The following is an 18,124-nucleotide window of genomic DNA, read 5'->3' on the forward strand; positions in this document are numbered from 1 at the left end:
CCATTTCTACAGATCCCCAAAATGGTATAAAAACAAAGCACAGGACTTAAAAAACAACTCTAGAAATGAGATTTACTAGCAGTTGTACCCCTCTGCTTATTGGTAATAGTTAAAAAACAAAATAGTGGGGGAAAAAATCTGAGCACTATTGCTACATTGTTAAAATTTGACAGCAACAGCTGACTAAATGAAATTCAAAATGTCCTTTAAAACATGTAATACTGTTGCTTATGGCTGATTTGGGAGTGGGGTGGGAATGCCAGTGGTAGGGAGCCATTCACACTCTTAAGAGAACATTGTTTTTCAAGATGGAAAATGTCCAGTTAGAAACAAACAGGAGAAGGTGAATGTGCTTCTGTATATATAATCAGATAATTCTATCTAAAAATCCAACAATTTAAGCCTTCAACCATAATAAAGTTAAAAGTGCAGTATTAGACATTGTTTGTTTATTTTTTTATTGCCTGTCAATAATTCTCTCTCTTATTTTGAAGCTCAGAATAGCTATAAGGGCAAGTCCTGGTAGAAAAGCATAGAGTATTAGGAAATCAATTGCGAACCGGGACAATGCACCAGGAAAGTTTTTCTCAATGAACTGAATGCCATGAGAGAAAATACACGCAGCATTAATTGCAGTGGAACTGTTGGCTCCACCTGTCAAAAGAAAAAATTAATCTCTTTAGTAGGTGAATCGGTAAAATTAAAACTCAGGTTTCAGTATCTAGTGCGTACATTTAATATACCTAGGCCTAATGTTATTTTAATGATCTATACCCACAGCAGTATTTCTCATCATTTTGGAATAAGAACAGACAAGCCATATGTTTCTGGAGTTAATCTGTGCCATGTCTTTTGAAGGGAAGAATAAAGCGTCAGTAGGAGCTTTCTGTTTTGTTCATGCCAAACAAAAAAATTATGGCTTTTCAGACAGATGATCTTCAGGAGCCTCAAGAAGCAAGTTGCCCAATGTTGTAGACTTACAGTGTTTGTATTTGCTGAGGGCTTCCAAAATTCAAGAAATGAAAAGTGTCTGAAGGGCGCATTAAAATTCAGCTGTTTATTACTACCAATGGATTCATGGATTCGTTTTCTAAGCCTGCCATCTATGTTCTTGTAGCGAGGAGGGACAGGAGATAATGGATGAAGAATATATAGCCTTGGAGAGGAGCACAGACACCTGGCTACAAAGCCCAAAACATCATAGGGTAGGTTCAAAGCTGTGATTTGTACCCCCATTGATGGATGTTAGCTACTGACCCTGCCAACCTGATGGATTTTCGTGATTTGCTGATTAACTTGCTCACAACTGCAAAGCACAGCCTGGCAGATCCAAGCTGCTCACTATATGCCACGGTAACGTATTTGAACTGAAGCCTCGCTAGTATTAGGGGAAACGGGTATTACCTGTCAGTGCTCACTGCACTTACGTTGGATCTTATATTGTGCGATTCTGTTGATCTTCCATTTGTGTAACCCTGCCCCAATAAGGTCATAACAGGCTGCAAAGTTTACCTTCCAAAATGCCCCCCGAGGGAGGGTAAAAGAACAGGTGAAGATGAAAAACTGATAGAATGGGAAATGGTCAGGGAAAAAAAAAATGAATCAAACTTTAGTCTAGCCTGCTGATACAGCATTACAGTCTTTACTAATTAATAGGCTTTTTTAACAGCTCACAAAATTACCTTTATTTTGTCAGGATACTTGTATGTAGAAGGAAAATAAGCTTCGACATCTCATGAAAAGTATTTCTGATTAAAGGCTACTTTTTTTTTTTTAACACTTACCACATGTGAAGTTTAAGCCATAAAATTCATTGACTATAAGAACTTCACTGCTGTATTTTTGAAAGGTGAGATAACTGAGTATTTTAAAAGGTGTCGGCATTTCTTCAATGGTCCTTAAAGAAACAGAGACATTAAACGGCCTTTCGCTACATTCCAAGAGCCAATTCTACCCCATCTACCCTCATCTTCGGTTGTAGCCTGTTACAGAAACAGTTCTTGGCTGTACCTGTAGCACTTCCAAACCTAAAGTCTATTTTAGTGGTAAATGAGGAGACAACCATGAAGGCTGTCTCTGACTTTGGTTCAGTGTCATAACATTCAGCCCTGACTTGTTTATGGACAGTCACAAATAATTCTGTGAAGTTTTGCGCTCTTCACGTTGCAATGGTAAACTGAAAATGACAAGACCCAATATAAACCTTCACTGCAAAACTGTGTTCCTTCCAAAGGAAGAAAACACCACCCCCTCACTTGTCTTCAAAAACAGAGTACGAAAACTTTGAAATAACATTATTCAACAAGATTGGGTGATTTCTGCACCTAAAATACTGCAAGACTTTAAACAAACAAATGAACAGAAAAAGAACCCCAGCAACCCAAGCCTCAATGCTATTTTTAACATACTTCATTACCTATGAAGATTAATCAAAGAGATTCACAATATTAATTAACACTGTCTCTACTGTAAAATAAGATTAGAAACCACCCTAATGCTTTAAAAAAGTTATTGTTAAGGCATTAGACTACAGTAGTGGGAATAACTGTCTTGTCGCTATAAACATGCATCTTTCTGAAATTAGGCAGGGACCAAGTAATTAGATATTAACCTACTTCTATTTGATAAGCAAGTATTAGCTGAGATCTACTTTGAAGGGATAAAACATCATCAGCTTTCTGAAGACTCGTATGCTTGATGCCAGCTATTGTTAGGCTTCCTTCATTTTCACTGGAAAGCTCTCAGGTGAGATATCCTGTTTGCTCAGCATCTCACGAAAGCTTCAACAGTAATACACCTATTCTGGTATGTTTCTTGAAAAAACAGTAATTTCAGCATTGACAAATGCAAGGGGAAAACTATTCAAAGTTTGTGCAATTATAATGCAAAAACATTTATTTGCACAGTAACAGAGCAAGTGGATCACAATTTTCCCACATCTTTACTACACTAATTTTTTATTTATGATTTTTATATAGTTCATTCTTGCACAGGTAGAAAAAACGTCTAAATAGTTTAATGGCTAAACTGGAGAGTAACACTAGTAAGATAGCTGAGAACAACTTTTTTTTAAACCGTCATTCCCAATGTTTAATGTCTGATAAGTTCCAGCAGTTAGTAAAAGCTGTAAGAACTTTTTTTTCGTAGGTTCCTTTAACGAGGACAGGAATTCACATCATAACGTAAAAAGTAGAAGAATTCAGCTGAACTGATAGTGGCTGAGTTTTATCTTCAATATATTTGCAAATGTGACAAGTTAATATCTTTGTTGATATCTGAAGTTATCAAGTTTCTCATTTGTGTGTTTAGTACTGGGCCTAACATGATTAGCTGAAGGATAACAAAATGCACTTTCTTTCCATTGCTACCTGTGCATTATTGTGCTTCTGCAATACCGACAGTTCATTAAACTCTTCGTTAGGTAGATATTTTAACATTAACACCATGATGAAATAAAACTTTTCCCTACCTTACTAGTCCGGTTCCCACTATCACACCTGCTGAATTAAGTAGTACCACTCCGCTTTGGACTATATTTGGGTTTTGAACCATGCCAAGTATAACAAGTGTTAGTAGTTCACCAATTATATGAGACGCTAAGACAACAGCAAAGAAGATTCCAAATCTGGAAGCATCAGGATACAACCCTGCAGTCCTGTACAAAAATGAGCAAAAGAACATTTTAAAAACATTGTTTGGGTACTAAACTTGGAAAGTAACGGTTATTTTTGGTTTTATTGATTTTTTGCAATTACAGCTCATTAAGTGAACAGTTTATGCCTTGACCCTTACTGTGGTGTTCGGAGTCTTAACAGAAAGGGCATGCACTTAATATCATGACATGAATGCAGGTAGTTATTAAGGTTTCTCCATTGACATTAAAGAAGGTTATGTAAAGATGTAATTGTAGCAGAAATCTGTTATTTCCAAATAACCAGCATGGCTCTTACAATCCCTTCAACTAACATCCTCCTCCTTTTAGAGTCTATGCAGTGGGAGTTATTTAAAGTAAGCCACATATTAAGAGTATGTCTTTATGCAGATAATTAACAGATGGAATTTTGCATTTCTGATACTGTGCATGCAAATGTAAAACTGGATCTACTCAGTTAAATGGAAGGCTAATTGAATTTACTACCCATGTAATTCATTCAAATGCAATTTCCTCCATACTCCTGCACTCTTTAATACAACAGTTAATACAACAATTTAATACAAATTGTTCCCAGCTTCTCCACAGCTAACTGAAGGAAAAAAATCCTCCCAATCTGTACTAAAGATTAAAAAGTTAAGACAGGCCAGCAATTGCTTAGCAAACTTAATTCAGCCTTACGGTGTATCCAAGAGGTGACAAAACCTTTTATTACGTGGTGACGTATTATTCATTTTCCAAAATACCTCACAGCAAAATTGCTTCATGCTAGGTACAGACTGCATCCTTTGCTTAGCTAACAAGCGGCTATTCAACATTTTATTTGCTTTTTCATTGCTCAGTGCAAGGCCCTATGTCTTTTTTTTTTTTTTTTTAATCCACCATGTTTGAACATGGTCTTAAAAGGGAAGTATTATTTTCGCACAGGCTTTCCTGTAGCATTTTTCGTAACTCCAAAACAATCTCTATTATAAATAGATGGCTGAACATTGACTCTTCAACTATTAAACATTCAACAAGCTAGCAGGTATTCAATAAGCTTTAATCACAGATTGGTACAGAAGAAACAGCTTTCCATAGTTGTAGTATAAAGTATCACCTTCTCTGAGGTGCTCTAATACTTTACACAGAGCGATGTAGATACAGTCTAGTAAATCTGGGGTAGGAATAGCAAGAGAAGAAAGCATAAAAGAGAAAACAAACCCTAAACAACTCAGAAGAAAGGATATTGCAGCAATAGAATGGTAGGGTGATATAAACTGTTAGACCATTTCCCAGAGGGATCTTTAGCTAGGAAAATGTGCATAACTGGAGTACGTTTTAGCAAGAGATTGCAAAAGTGGCTGTTTGTTCTGGGTCAGACCTGCCTTGTGTCTGGTCAGGTAAGAGTTTGGGTCTGTCTGACCCAAACTGTCTGACCTGCAAACAAATTCTGAGAGAAATAGCTTGTAAGAACACATAACAGATGCTATTAAAGCCTCTCAAAAAGTTAGTCCATCCAGGAAAATTTGGTCCTGTGCAGCTACAATCTTCAACATTTAATAGAGAAACTGCTTGCCCTAAGAGGTCTAAGAGCACTATGAAATTACTCCAACACATCACTGGTGACATCCAAACAACCACAAGATAGCAAAGATATGCAGAAGGTAATATCTGTAGATATTATCCATTAACTGGAACCACACTATTTATTGCTGGTTGTGTTTGAAGGTACCAAAGCACAAGGGCAAAGTCTCTGCCCATGTGAATTTCCTGATCGTTAAGGAGTCAGCATGACCAAGAGTGGCTCTTGATCTTCAGGAGCTCCACAAACCTTCCCTCAGTGAGCCTGCAAAGGTGCTTTCCAAATGGCTGCCTTCTCAGCGACCCGCTCACGAGCAGGCAGAAGTGGAAGGGCTCTGGTGCGTGCAGCACATCCTCTAAACAATTAGTGAGAGGACAAGTTTATTTCTGCTTGCCTGTGAAAAAGGTCTTCTCCTGGAGCACTGCCGAAGTGGGCAGCACTGACAGCTTGCAGAAATGAAAGCCCAGGTAGCTAAGGGGACAAGGAGAAAGATGACCTTACTTGAACAAAACTGCTACTTTTAATATCAGCACCAATCTAAAAAAAAAAAAAAAAACAACCAAAAAAACCCCCATGCATGCAAGTCCTCACATCTGGAAGAGCAGAAATCTCCCTCTCAAGAGCTTTTGTCTTTTCATCTAGGACCTGACAGTTACTGAGATCCCATGCAGAAAGAATTAGGTAAATGCTAAGCATATCCCCTCATTACCTATTACAGACCAGGAGGAAGAAGAAAACAGTGACCTTTTTTCCTGAGTTTTTCTAGATGGGAAAACAACTATTTCAAAATTCTCATGGCAGATTAGCTCCTTGTGCTGAAGTTCTTATTCAGTAGTCCAAGCGATTCGGTGCAGTTTTACTTCATCCGTTTTCAAACTGCCCATGGGCATCTTACTGCAGAGTAAAAGCACTGACATGCACAGCTACAGCATAATAGCTCCTGCACTTTTTCTCTTTTACAATGACCTGTCCACTTACCATTTCTCAACAGCAAACCAGAGAACATGCATCCAGGACACAAACCAAGCCTGTGATTTATTGGTACACATTTTACTACAGACTACCATCTGATTGCAACTTCAGTGTTACTATCGACTGTCAAACAAAACCAAAACTTAACTATAGCAGACTACATGCCTCTCATTTCATAATTAGGAAAATAAAACAAAACCAAACCAAACCAGAAAAAGACTGAAGGACAGAAATTGGCCTTATTACTTTGCTATTAGCCTGCATAAGCAGCCATAGACTCTATTTTCAGAATAAGCAAGTGGAAGGTGAAAAATCAATGGAACAGAAATGAAGAAGAGCAGACCTATATGACAGATAAGGCAATGAACAGATGAAACATTTCATCACCCCAGTCTGAGGTACTACTTCACAATGATACAAGGAGATTAATGTACTGCGGGGGAAAAAGCCAGCTTTACTATCAAACCCTTTCTCCCACTTTCACAAATCCACTTTAATGCCTTTCTCTGGAGAGTGGAAGAGAGGGGTGCAGATCCCATCACTTCCACATGCTGTAGCTAAACCCCAAATGTCCCGGGAAATATGAAGCTTTGGTACTGTCACATACCTACTGCTGTCTTCCTCGCTTTCTTTTTTCTCTTTTTTTCCTCTCTTTCTAAATGTCATGTAAAATAACACCTCCTGGTTTTGGTGTGACATAAAAATGATAAATGTTCCAGGCCCATTAAAACTTCCCAAGCTACCTAGAGGACTGGTAATGTGCTTACTCTGAAGGTGTTTTAACACTGCCTGGAAAAGAAGGACTAAAAATTTCCTTATGCTCTCTCTGTAATCATTCTGAGAGACAATAGCAGAAAGCCATGCCAGCGGGCCTGTTGCTGACATGGGAATTGCAGCTGCTAAGAAAAAGAAACTAACAATCCAATAGATGGTACAAGTGCTTACCAGTATATAAAAGTGCTGAAAATTGCCACGCTGATGACACTGAAGGGCAGGAAATGTACTATGTAAGCCAAAAGCATTTGCCACTTCTTATACAAGCCATCTTTACTTTCTTGGTCGCTGATAGCACGTAAAGGTGGGACTGGATTAAAAGTATAAGAAAGAAATTAAATCACTATTGAATAAAAAGGACCAAGACTTGTTGCTAGCAAAAATGACCCGAAGCACACAGACAACCTTGAGAATATATCAGAAACACTGTCTAAACCAGTCTGATCACTTTTCCCCCCCACTATAAATGCAAAACATGCTCCCTGCAGGTTGCAGAAGTTGGTAAATTTGACGAAAGAGGCCTATTAAAGACATGAAAAACCTGCCATCACTGGATAATTTCTTGAAGTGCTCTGATCTCAAGGTGATGACAGCAGTGTATGTTCCCTGCATGAGCAGAACAGTTTTTAGGGCTGTAAATAGAAACTACTGTTTGTCTTGGTATGGCAGGTTTAAGAGAAATACCCTCTAAGAAAAATGTAATCACCACATAGTACTCTTAAATCTAATCATGCTTCATTGATGTCAAGCTGGTTTGTAGTTCTGTCCTTCACATGTCTTTGGTTTTGATCTCAAATTGTTAACTACAGACCTAGACTTTCTCCTGCCTTTATAATGCTACACACAGGCAAGTTAAGGGCTCTTGCACAGCTAAAAATGAAGCCTCTGTACACAGGCCAGCTGTAAAATGGAGAGGCAGGGATCAGGGCTCATTCCTTAAGTGGAGTAAACCTGGAGCCCCTCCGATGTGCTAATCTTTTTCTGTGGTGTGACGCTTCCTGTTGCTTTGCCTTTGAATTTCATGCTTCTCTATCAAGTGTGACATTACTTAAAACTGTTAAGATCCTTTAAATTACTATCTTCAATAAATTCTTTTTCCTATATATAAAATAGGGCCAGCAATAACTGCTGCTGCTGCACATAATACCGGACAGAAACTCACAAAGGGCAACACCATTGAGCATCCCTGTGTAGGGGGGGGCACTCACGCACTGGTAGACAAGCCCCACACGGTCCTGCACAGCTCCTTTTACCAGGTCATTCTTTAGTCTCAGAAGGAAAAATGCTACAAACAAGCCAAATAACAGATTCTGGAGGAGACGCATGATGATGCCTATCTTATCTCTGGAGAAGTTCCTTGTTGTCCTCCTGATAATGAAACAAAACAGTAACAGTGTACTTGTTAGCTATGACTGACCTACATGTTGGGAGGGTATTTAGCTTTGAACAAATCTTACACACACAGTGTCCACAGAAAGGTACAATATTAAAAAAGACACAAGTACAGTGGTAGACTAAAATAACCAAGAAAGTGCATTGGGCGGGGGGGGGTGGGGGGGGCGGGGGTGGGTTGAGGGGTGAAGCCAAAAGATTAGTGGATAAGAAAAACAATTTTTCTTTAAAAAAAAAGGGGGGGGGGGGGGGGGGGGGGGGAAAGGCTTACCGCAAAAGAATCCATAATTTGTAAGAGGCACTGGGTGAATCTCTGTTTTTGAATGGTATTGGTGGCAGCTCTTTCATATGCTTTGTTCTTTCAATGGCTGACAGTACTTTGCTAAAGATCTCTGAGTTTTTGTAGGCTGATACAATTATCTGAACCCTACTGTATGTTTCAAGTTCACGTTCCTTGCTTCGGGTGTCCACAGATGTCAGATCCACTGTAAATTTACAAACTGTTTACTACATATACACATCACTTTCTCTTTACATCTCTTCCCCCCCCTTGCAACTAACACTTCCTTGTCTCTATCCCAAAATCTTCTATCCCAAAAAAGCACCATTAAAAGTATTCAAGGTGTCTTTTACTCCTCCTTTCCGTTAGAAGCAGCATGAATGAATAATTGTGCAGCCACAACAAATCTCTTGCGTTTTGTGGCCTCTGTAGGACCCTGAAATTCGAGTCCTTTATGTGGAAACACAAGGAGTGAGCAGTGTGCTGGTCAGACCTTTAGCGTTCTCCTTGCACAGCAAAGCGCTGTGTAGGTGAAGCAGTACTGCTGCCGAGAGCAAGGCAGAGCACCAGCTGAGGGTGGACATCGATGAGGATGAAGAGAAGTATTTCTCATTCTCATGTATTTCTCAGGTTTTCAGGCAAATGCTCAGACACGGCTCCCCTGTTCCCCTGTCCTCTGCCTGCTCCTCCATAACCACGGAGCTTTATTTTTTAGTTAGTCTGAGCTCATGCTGCAGAGACACTGCTCTTCTCTACTTGAGCCGTTACAGCATTGTTGCACTGGGTTTCATCCACCTCCTTCTCAGACATACTTCTCCTTTAATGTGAAGTCAGAGGGTGTTCAGCAGGCCAAATTCCCCTTGCAGGCTCAGCCCCAGCTGAAGAAAATACTACTTACTGCCATGGAACTTATGAAAGGCAAATACTTCACAGACTTAATGTTCCTTTCTAATGAATGTACCTATACCTATCCCCGACACCAGCAGTTCTTTTATTGGCAGATGGGAACTTTGTGTGTGCTATTGGCCCAAGTCATGTGGATTCAGCGATAGTGCTAAAATGCATTAGAAATTTCCCTTTTCCCTGATAGCAATGAATTATCTAACATTTCAAAAACTAGACTGTCATTCTCAGGAATAGCTGTACTTCCAGATTTTTTAATTACTCTTCTACATCTGATGTCTATCCTGGTTTCGGCTGGGATAGAGTTAATTTTCTTCTCAGTATCTGGTACGATGCTGTGCTTTGGACTTAGGATGAGAATAACGTTGACAACACACTGAAGTTTTTAGTTCTTGCTGGGTGGTGTTTATACCAAGTCAAGGACTCTGCAGCTTTTCCTGCCCTGCCAGCAAGAAGGCCGGAGGGGCACGGGAAACTGGGAGGGGACACAGCCAGGACAGCTGACCCGAACTGGGCAAAGGGATATTCCATACCACAGAGCGTCGTGCTCAGTATATAAACTGGGGGGAGCTGGCTGGGGGCCGCCGATCGCTGCTTGGGGACTGACCCGTCATCGGTCAGCGGGTGATGGGCAATTGTATTGTGCATCACTTCTTTTCTTTTCCTTTTGGATTTTATTCCTCTCTCCCTCTCCTTTTCATTACAATTGTTATTGTTGTAGTTGTTATTATTATTTTATTTCAATTATTAAATTGTACTTAGCCCATGAGCTTTACCTTTTCCCTGAATCTCCTTGCCATCCCGGGGCGGGGGTGTGTGTCTCTGTGTGTGTCTCCAGTGACTAAACGGCTATGTGATAATTACTTGCCAGCTGAGGTTAAACCGCAACATCTTCATCACGTATTTATTCCTAAGGTTTCTGTCATCCTTCGATTTCAGTCTTACAGTGTTATGTTCAACTTCAAAATACAATTTGAACAAGAAAAAAGGAGGCCTTGTCCAAGAAGACTCTCGATTTGTCCTTAAAACCTGAATTACACTTATGAATACTTCCCTGGTGTTCTGAGAGCTCAAATTCAGCAGATTTTTCTTTAATAGTAAACATATCCAAAATGAAGTCTTCATATAAATATGTATATCTGAAATGCAGACATGCTGCTTAAAACTTGGCCACTGTGATTTGCTAGAAGCCAAACAGGAAATAAATGACAACCAGGTGTGTTTGAAAAAAAATAACAACACCAACTAGTCACTAGACCAAGCAGCTATTGCCTACCATGCATTAGTACTTTTTTTAATAAACAGAACATGTGACATTTCAATAATATAGTCCACACTCAATACATAGGATCTATTTTCCTCTGCTGTTGGTGTAAATTATATCAGAATCTGTCCTTCATTCACATCATTAAATCATACAAAAAATATAAACTACCAATTTTCCAAAGACTAAATATTCTGATGATTCTTTGCTCTAAACTGTATTTTTTCCTTTTCTTGTCACATTCAAAGGTTGACATTTGAAGAATGCAGTACTCTCTTTACCAAGCTTTTTTAAAAGTGGGTCTAAATCTCAAATTATCTACGCTATTCAAGACTATTCAAATTCATGAAGGCAAAATTATCCTCACTGTCACAGCAGTATTTTCAGCTTCATCCCATTCCAGCTTCATGTCAACAACCATCCTCTCTTCTCTCTGAGTTTAGGATGCCATCTAGACAATAGGAAAACGCTGCCTCCTCTGAATGCAGCTTTTTGGATTGGTCAAACTCCCTGCTTAACGCTCAGCTAGTATCGTCAGCAGTCAGTGTACATACTAGATTTAAAAAAAATACGTACATGTATGTATATGTGTACACGTACATGCACACATACAAACACGTACACATTCTCTTCAAATGTGTATCTGCATGGACAGGTACACGGATGCCCTGCAGCAAAACCAAACCCCATTTCCAAATCTCATGCTCACGCTTTTTTTACATCCTGAGTTGGTAAAACAGTACTCCAGCTTTTGCCAGCAGCTTGTTGTCGTTGTCTCCTGAAGCACTGGTATGTTCTGCTCCAGTAGCTCATCCTGGTGAGTACTCCCTAAACTTTCAGAAACCTCAGACTCAGAATCTCTGGAATTTGATGCCTCAAGTCATCCCATATTTATTCTACCTCCTTCCCTCCAGGCAGCAGCTGTTTTCAGTTGCTTAGCACCACAGTCCGTAAGGGCATGGGACTTTCTGCAGTTTGGAGATCAAATTGATTTTCCAGCATCCAGGGGACACCCACAGGGAGATGCTATCAGCAATCCACAGGTTTCACTAAGCTGGGATTCCGTTTTTAATTTGTAGTTTACTCTTTTCTGCTGTGTTTCAGACCTACCGCAAACTTTTGCTGTTTCATGGAGTCAGCGGAGGTTACATAAGCCCAGTCCTCTCTCTTCGCTGACCTGAGAATAGTTACAAACTTGGGGAATAATTCAAACACATGTTTATCTCTGGGAAAACTTTGATCTGGGGAAGAAAACAACATTTTTGCCTAAAGGAAACACATATTTTAATCAAAACAACTTAGACAAACTTACCATAGAAGTCAAAAGGATTTGATTGTTCAGGGCAAGAATAGCCACAGTCACCAAAAAACGTGATCATTTCCATTGGGTTCCCACAGAAAACCATTTCTCCGAAGCTCATGATGGCTATTTTGTCAAATAACTGTGGGAGGCAAATTTAATATATTAGCAATGTGTACTGAGAAGTGCATTAATTCTTGAGTACAGCTACTGTCTTGGTAATAAAAATGCTTTGACAGGATGTGTTTTGACAGCTTCAAACTTCCTCAGTATATTTCTCTCAAAGTTAGTTTGTCCTTTCTTTCACTTCTCTCAGTGGTTATGCAAGATGACACATCTTTAAGCACTTAAAACTGGTAGTTCTCAAAACTGTCAGTGACAGCAGCATACAGAGGTAATTCACAAACAAAAAGGGGAGCTGTGGCCTCTTGACGTCACTTCTAATGCACCTTCCCTTACTGACTGCCCTCCTTTGGTGCTTAATAGCCCCAGTCCATAAAGTCCCCAAATTGTTGGGAAGATTAACCCGAAGTGCTTAAGGACTTTAAGAGCACTGCTCTTTGGGTGAACATGTGCCAGGGCAGGGTTCACACCAGCTGTGATCAATCCATGTCCCCAAGGCACCAAGACTGCTTTCAGTCCAGAAGAGCACAGTCACTCGCCTCTGGCTTCATGACCACTTCGACTCAATTCAGTCTGCCACTGAAGATGTGCCTTGCAGTCACGTGGTGGGTGGTGGATGTGTCAGAAGAGCAAAGTGTGAAACAGTGATGGGAAGGCACAAATGCTTTCCCTAGCACAAGCCCTCCAAGGCAGGCCTGCCTCACCACGTGACCAAGGTATACTCACATCGCTTGACACAAAAAAGAAAAAAAGATGATTTTTTTTTTCCTTTCCATTCTAAATCATGGCTTTATCTGTCTCAAATGGCAAGTGTTAGTGAAATATAAATATGTAAAGATAAATAAAGTGCTCGTATTTACAGTGCCTGCGCACATGGGAGATTTACACATCTTCTCCCAGTGTTTCTGAATTGGGAAGCTGCATAATGCAAACATTAGGCACACAGGCAGTGTACGTACTGTTTTCACAGGACAGTATGTGTCCCAAAGTGTCCTGTGACTGGCAGAAGGCCAGAGCTATGAAGTTCAAGACAAGCCTCTATATATGCAGGGTGGAAGGAAGGGAGCCTTTGAAGGCAACTATACTGGATCTTGCACTTTTATCCTACTAGAAAGCCTGGGAAAGAAAATCAAATAGTGATTAGACATCATTCACCCTGAAGAGTTCTGAGCGAGGCTGATGAATTGTAATAATCACAATCCTGTCTCTGTGTGCAAGCTCTGAGAGAAGCGAGACAATCTGGTTTGCAGTCAGGCAGTCCAGCCCTGTCGTTGGTTCATCTAGTAACATGACCTCTGTGAAATGACAAGGAATAACATTAAAACGCAGGTAATGGGGGAGCAAATGTTATAGATTCTGCCTTTCCAGCTAATTTGGCAAATAGTGTAGAAATTTCTTTACATTTGAAGTTCCACATGTAAAGCAGAACATGCATTGATATTGCCATGATGTGATCTTTCAGGTTTAGTTACCTTTAGTGGTTCAGTTTCAATGACTAGAATATGAACATAAAACACAACTACAAGATCAGAGTATAATAATTTTTTTCTAAGTTCAGGTGAAATCTGAAAATTACCAAAATACATTTCATGTATACATCTGCTTCTAAGAACAATAATGATAATTACAAATGTAAATATAACTGACATAATTAGCTAGAAGTTGTAACTTGAATTAAATCTATATGTACACACAGAATTTGTTATGAACAACTAAGTCTTATTAAAATACAGCATATGTAATTCCACAGATTTGTGTGTGTGTACACTACATTTTCTTCGTTATTTTATTGCACATGGAAGGGTAAAAGTTAGTAAAATCCATTATTTTTACATAGATAAGTCACAGCATGGAAGAGGGCAGTTAAACCTTAACCAGGACCAAGGGGGCGGAAAACTTTCTCTATAGGTTTATCTACACAGAATTACTACAGTGTTTACTATAGAGTTTAGTGAACTTAATGAGCAACAGCTACACCCAATGAACTCTCCAGGAGTCACAGTAGCAGTGATACACTTCACTTATTTAAATGCTCCTTCCTGCCTGGTAACCAGGTCTAGCACATCTGCACTACCATGAGGACTCCAGAATCCAACAAATGCATGCCATACATTCGCTCCATACGATTCTGGCACCTTGAAGAAACTATCTCAAAACGGACAGAATTTAAGTGCTGTTTCCCATGGCTAATTGTTCTAGTTAGTCTGCTTTGGTTTACCAAAATTCTGTGGAATATTTTTGGCTCTAGAAGGTACGTGGCGCTCACACATACATGGCTAAATGACAGCTACTTCACTACAAGGCTCAATGCTTTATATGAATGGCTCTAATACACTCAAAAAATACGAACAGGCCACAATCAACATTTCATACACAGGAAGGGCAAGCCCACAAAGATTTAAAATGGATAAATGCAAGTCTAAACCTATGTTCACTCCCTGAGATTTTAAAATTGTCTACTTTCTGAGATCAAGTAGTAGATTAGTGGCAATCCTGAGTTACTGTTAGTGCTTTTCTGTCATTACTAGACTAGCTTTTGCTGAATTACAGAATATAAATGTTTTTGTATTTTAAAGTGGTTTATGGAGGCCCATGGTAGGAGCACAAAGTGACATTGCTTTGTTTTATTTTGAAAATCCATGCAGTGGTACTTACTGGGATTTTGTAATAGCTGGGCTGCAATTGAAACACGACGCCTCTCACCCCCAGATATTCCTACAAAATTACGACTTCCAATGACTTTGTCAGCAATGTGGCTGAGACTCAGCTCAGCCATAACCGCATCTACCTAAAAGATAATTACAATTTAGAAAGACTAAACACAGTCCATTTCAGACATCTGTGTGCAAAATGAAAAAATGAAAGAAAAAAAGACATAATTTTAAGCTATGGCTTTTCCAATATGCCACTTGCATCCACTGAAAGCTATCTGGCCTCATTTCTATTTTATTATTTTTAATATATTATAATTGCTATTATATATTATAATTACTATTTTTAAATTTTTATTTTCATGTATTCTGAAATGAGTAGACTTTCAGCTTCAGTTGATGTTAAGAGATGAACAGTTCAGAGGTGGGACTAGAAGTTAAGATATGAAGCATAATGTACTGGTCTGGCTTCCAAAATAAAGAAGCAGAAACGTACGTCAATTCTGCAGAATTGTAAAATACCGAGTGGAAGACAGGTGAGGAGAGAAGACAGAGAGCAAGAGCCTTAGGTCAGGAATATCCAATCTTTACTCTCAACAGCGGGCAAAACCAGATCTGAAACACACCTATTTTATCAAGAAAGTAGCTTGGTAGGGTACTTATTAGACCAGTATTTTTTGGAGCTGTTCTGGTTACTGAGAGATGTCCTACAGGAGACAGTGTCAAAGTCATTTCTGCTGTCCAAGAGACTTGCCAGCGCACATGGCCCCAAACACCCCAGAGAACTGGGTTTCCCAGCTGGCGAAGGGGAACTGATATCAAGGAGTACCAAGAGCAGCATCTCCTGCAGGAGTAACTGCTGCAGCTTTGGGTGGGAGAGTTTTGTCCCTGGGGCATCAGCACAAGCCCCTTGAAGAGGCGGGGCACATCAGAGACCTTGTGTCCTACTCCTCAGCAGGAAGATTTCTCCCCATCTGCAGAATGAGGATTACAAAACCTTATAAAAGTAAAACACAACCAGGGATGGAAAGTGCTGCTGGTGAAAGCATTACATGACATCATGTCTGCCTTTCTGGTGGAAGATGATAAAATACAGACCTTCTTGTTGATTAAGTTGTTGGAGCATTTCTGAAGAGTTAGTAAAGCGGTGTATGTCAGAGACTCTTGTATGGTGAGGAAGCTTAACAAAGTGTCACTCTGAAAAAAAAAGTGACAAGGAAGGAGGAGTTAGCCCTGTAGTAATTAAGATCTTGCTCACACAACTTCCATCCATTCATTCATAGGATTTATTAACTGCTTCGTACCAATTTTATTAGTAAATTCATAGTCAGATTACATTACCCCATTACACTAGCAACTTTACTTTCTTTACATGAGAGGAAGCACAGTACACAAAAATAAGTGTAGAGATCAACCTGGGGCACATAAGAGAAGCAGTCTCTAAACTGTTCCTTCTTCAGCTGACGTCCGTTCACATACACTTCACCAAAGAAGTTGTCTTTATGTCCCAGTCTTCCGGATATTGCATCCAGAAGTGTGGTTTTCCCAGATCCTTTCAAACAAAATAAATTAATCATGTGATGAGATGAATTCTAGGATTTCAAGAGTAGTACCCTCACTTTGATGGAGACATACGAAAAGAAGAAAGTATTATTTTTCTTAGTAACAATAGGTCCTGAAAATGCAGTTAAGGGGAATTAAATGGGAAACTTAGAATGTGCGTAAATAAGCATTTAATTCATACAAATTCACACTTCATACTGAAACATTTTGGTTTAGAAGCAACCTTATCTTTTATTGAAGTTGTAATTGTTAGTTAAATGACAGAAGATTGAACTCTGAAAACCAAGCAAAGGTTAAAATCAGCTGCAATTTCATTATTTAAAACACAGACCTCAGTCACATTCATACCACTGTGGAAGTCACTGGTATTAACTCTGATCTTATGTCTTTTAAAGTATTGGAATAACTTACCAGAATTTCCTAAAATCCCCATAATCTGGCCACTCTCTATGTGAAATGAAACATCCTTAAGTATTTGCCGGGTCCATTTTTTATGATACAAAGAAAAGTTCCACCATGGGCCAACACGCTCTCTTGGAACACAAACATCAAAAAAGATTAAATAGAGAAGACTTAAAACTTTTGTATAGAGCAAGCAAATGGTTTGTAGCGACTTGCATCATGTGGGATGAGAGCCTGCAAAGATTTTAAAATATGGGGCGGGGGGGAGGGGGGGGGAAATCAATCAGCCTTCACCCCCTCATCCCCCTCAGGCTTTAGCATTATCTGGAAGATAAAATGAATTCTGAATGGATTTTTCAGAATGACTGCTACGAGGCTTTCGGACTACAACCAAAAGTGGAAACAAATGGACCTTTGCTCGTTGTTGACGTTTGCCAGCCATTAACCCCCCTGACCATTTCCTTAGGGCCTCCCATCGCCCTTCTGGCAGCAGCAAGCGAGGCGGTGGGAAAGGGCACAATCTTTGGGAATCTCCCCTAAAGCATTTCCTTCAGAGATGTGTGAAGAACCGTTGGACCCTCTGGGGGCCAGACTGGCCCCGACCCCCTCAAGCCGTGTACCCTACCCCTGCGGTGGGCAGCCCAGCACCATGAGGCGGGTGGCTTGGCAACGTCCCTCCTGCTTTCCTGGGCTGAAGCCAACCCACAGCCCACCGCCCCGGCCCCTCTGCCCTCGGTCCCTGGGCTCAGAGCAGCTCCTGCCGGGCAGGGCTCACCGCGCCGCCCTCCCCAGCCCTACCTGATGGTGTAGGAGACACCCCGGACACTGATGCTGTCGGGGGGCTGCGCCGCGGCCCTCGCCTGGCCTGCCTGCCCACCGCTGCCGCTGCCCTCCGGGGTGGCAGACACTCTGCCCGCCATCCTCCGGTGCTGGGACCCACAGGCTCCCTCCCTCACGCTGCTGGCCAGGGGCCTGGTGCCGCCACCACCACCATGCCTCCCCCGGCAGCCAGCAGGGCCCGGGTCGGAGCAGGTCGCTGGCCCTGGCACTCACCACCCAGCTGGGCAAGTGCCTAAAAGAAAACAGAGGGACTCCTCTTCCTTTTTTCCCCCCCGAGAACAACTGACAGGCAATTAGCTGAAGCCACTATCTGATGTACCTTTAGCCCGAGCTGTTGCAGTCCCAGAGGAGGGGAGTATTTCCCTGTCCGCGGGGTCACACCAGCTGCAGAGGCACAGCACACCGGGGGAAACGGGGCTGCAGCGAAGGCACCTGGAGGGCCCT

The 18,124-nt window shown here is 40.7% G+C and overlaps 1 protein-coding gene across 3 annotated transcripts in view; it reads right to left on the reverse strand.

The window, feature by feature from the left end:
- ABCG5 (ATP binding cassette subfamily G member 5) overlaps window positions 1–18,087 on the reverse strand; it is a 28,425-nt gene extending 10,338 nt beyond the window's left edge. The window contains exons 1-13 of one of the 3 annotated variants that reach the window (XM_056356869.1): window positions 18,000–18,087; window positions 16,850–16,971; window positions 16,291–16,427; window positions 15,974–16,072; window positions 14,880–15,012; window positions 13,380–13,519; window positions 12,114–12,243; window positions 8,626–8,839; window positions 8,125–8,330; window positions 7,134–7,272; window positions 3,470–3,655; window positions 1,785–1,897; window positions 433–654 (exon numbers count right to left, since the gene is read on the reverse strand). In XM_056356869.1, coding sequence (XP_056212844.1) covers window positions 458–654; window positions 1,785–1,897; window positions 3,470–3,655; window positions 7,134–7,272; window positions 8,125–8,330; window positions 8,626–8,839; window positions 12,114–12,243; window positions 13,380–13,519; window positions 14,880–15,012; window positions 15,974–16,072; window positions 16,291–16,427; window positions 16,850–16,871 — 1,716 coding nt within the window. In that variant the 5' untranslated portion in view covers window positions 16,872–16,971; window positions 18,000–18,087 and the 3' untranslated portion in view covers window positions 433–457. Of the gene's footprint in view, window positions 1–432; window positions 655–1,784; window positions 1,898–3,469; window positions 3,656–7,133; window positions 7,273–8,124; window positions 8,331–8,625; window positions 8,840–12,113; window positions 12,244–13,379; window positions 13,520–14,879; window positions 15,013–15,973; window positions 16,073–16,290; window positions 16,428–16,849; window positions 16,972–17,638; window positions 17,890–17,999 lie in introns of those variants that run through there. The other 2 variants (XM_056356867.1, XM_056356868.1) reach the window with 2 other exon arrangements.
- Window positions 18,088–18,124: the final 37 nt, after the last annotated feature.

Source organism: Falco biarmicus, chromosome 12 (assembly GCF_023638135.1).
Source record: "Falco biarmicus isolate bFalBia1 chromosome 12, bFalBia1.pri, whole genome shotgun sequence".
Classification (NCBI taxonomy): domain Eukaryota; kingdom Metazoa; phylum Chordata; class Aves; order Falconiformes; family Falconidae; genus Falco; species Falco biarmicus.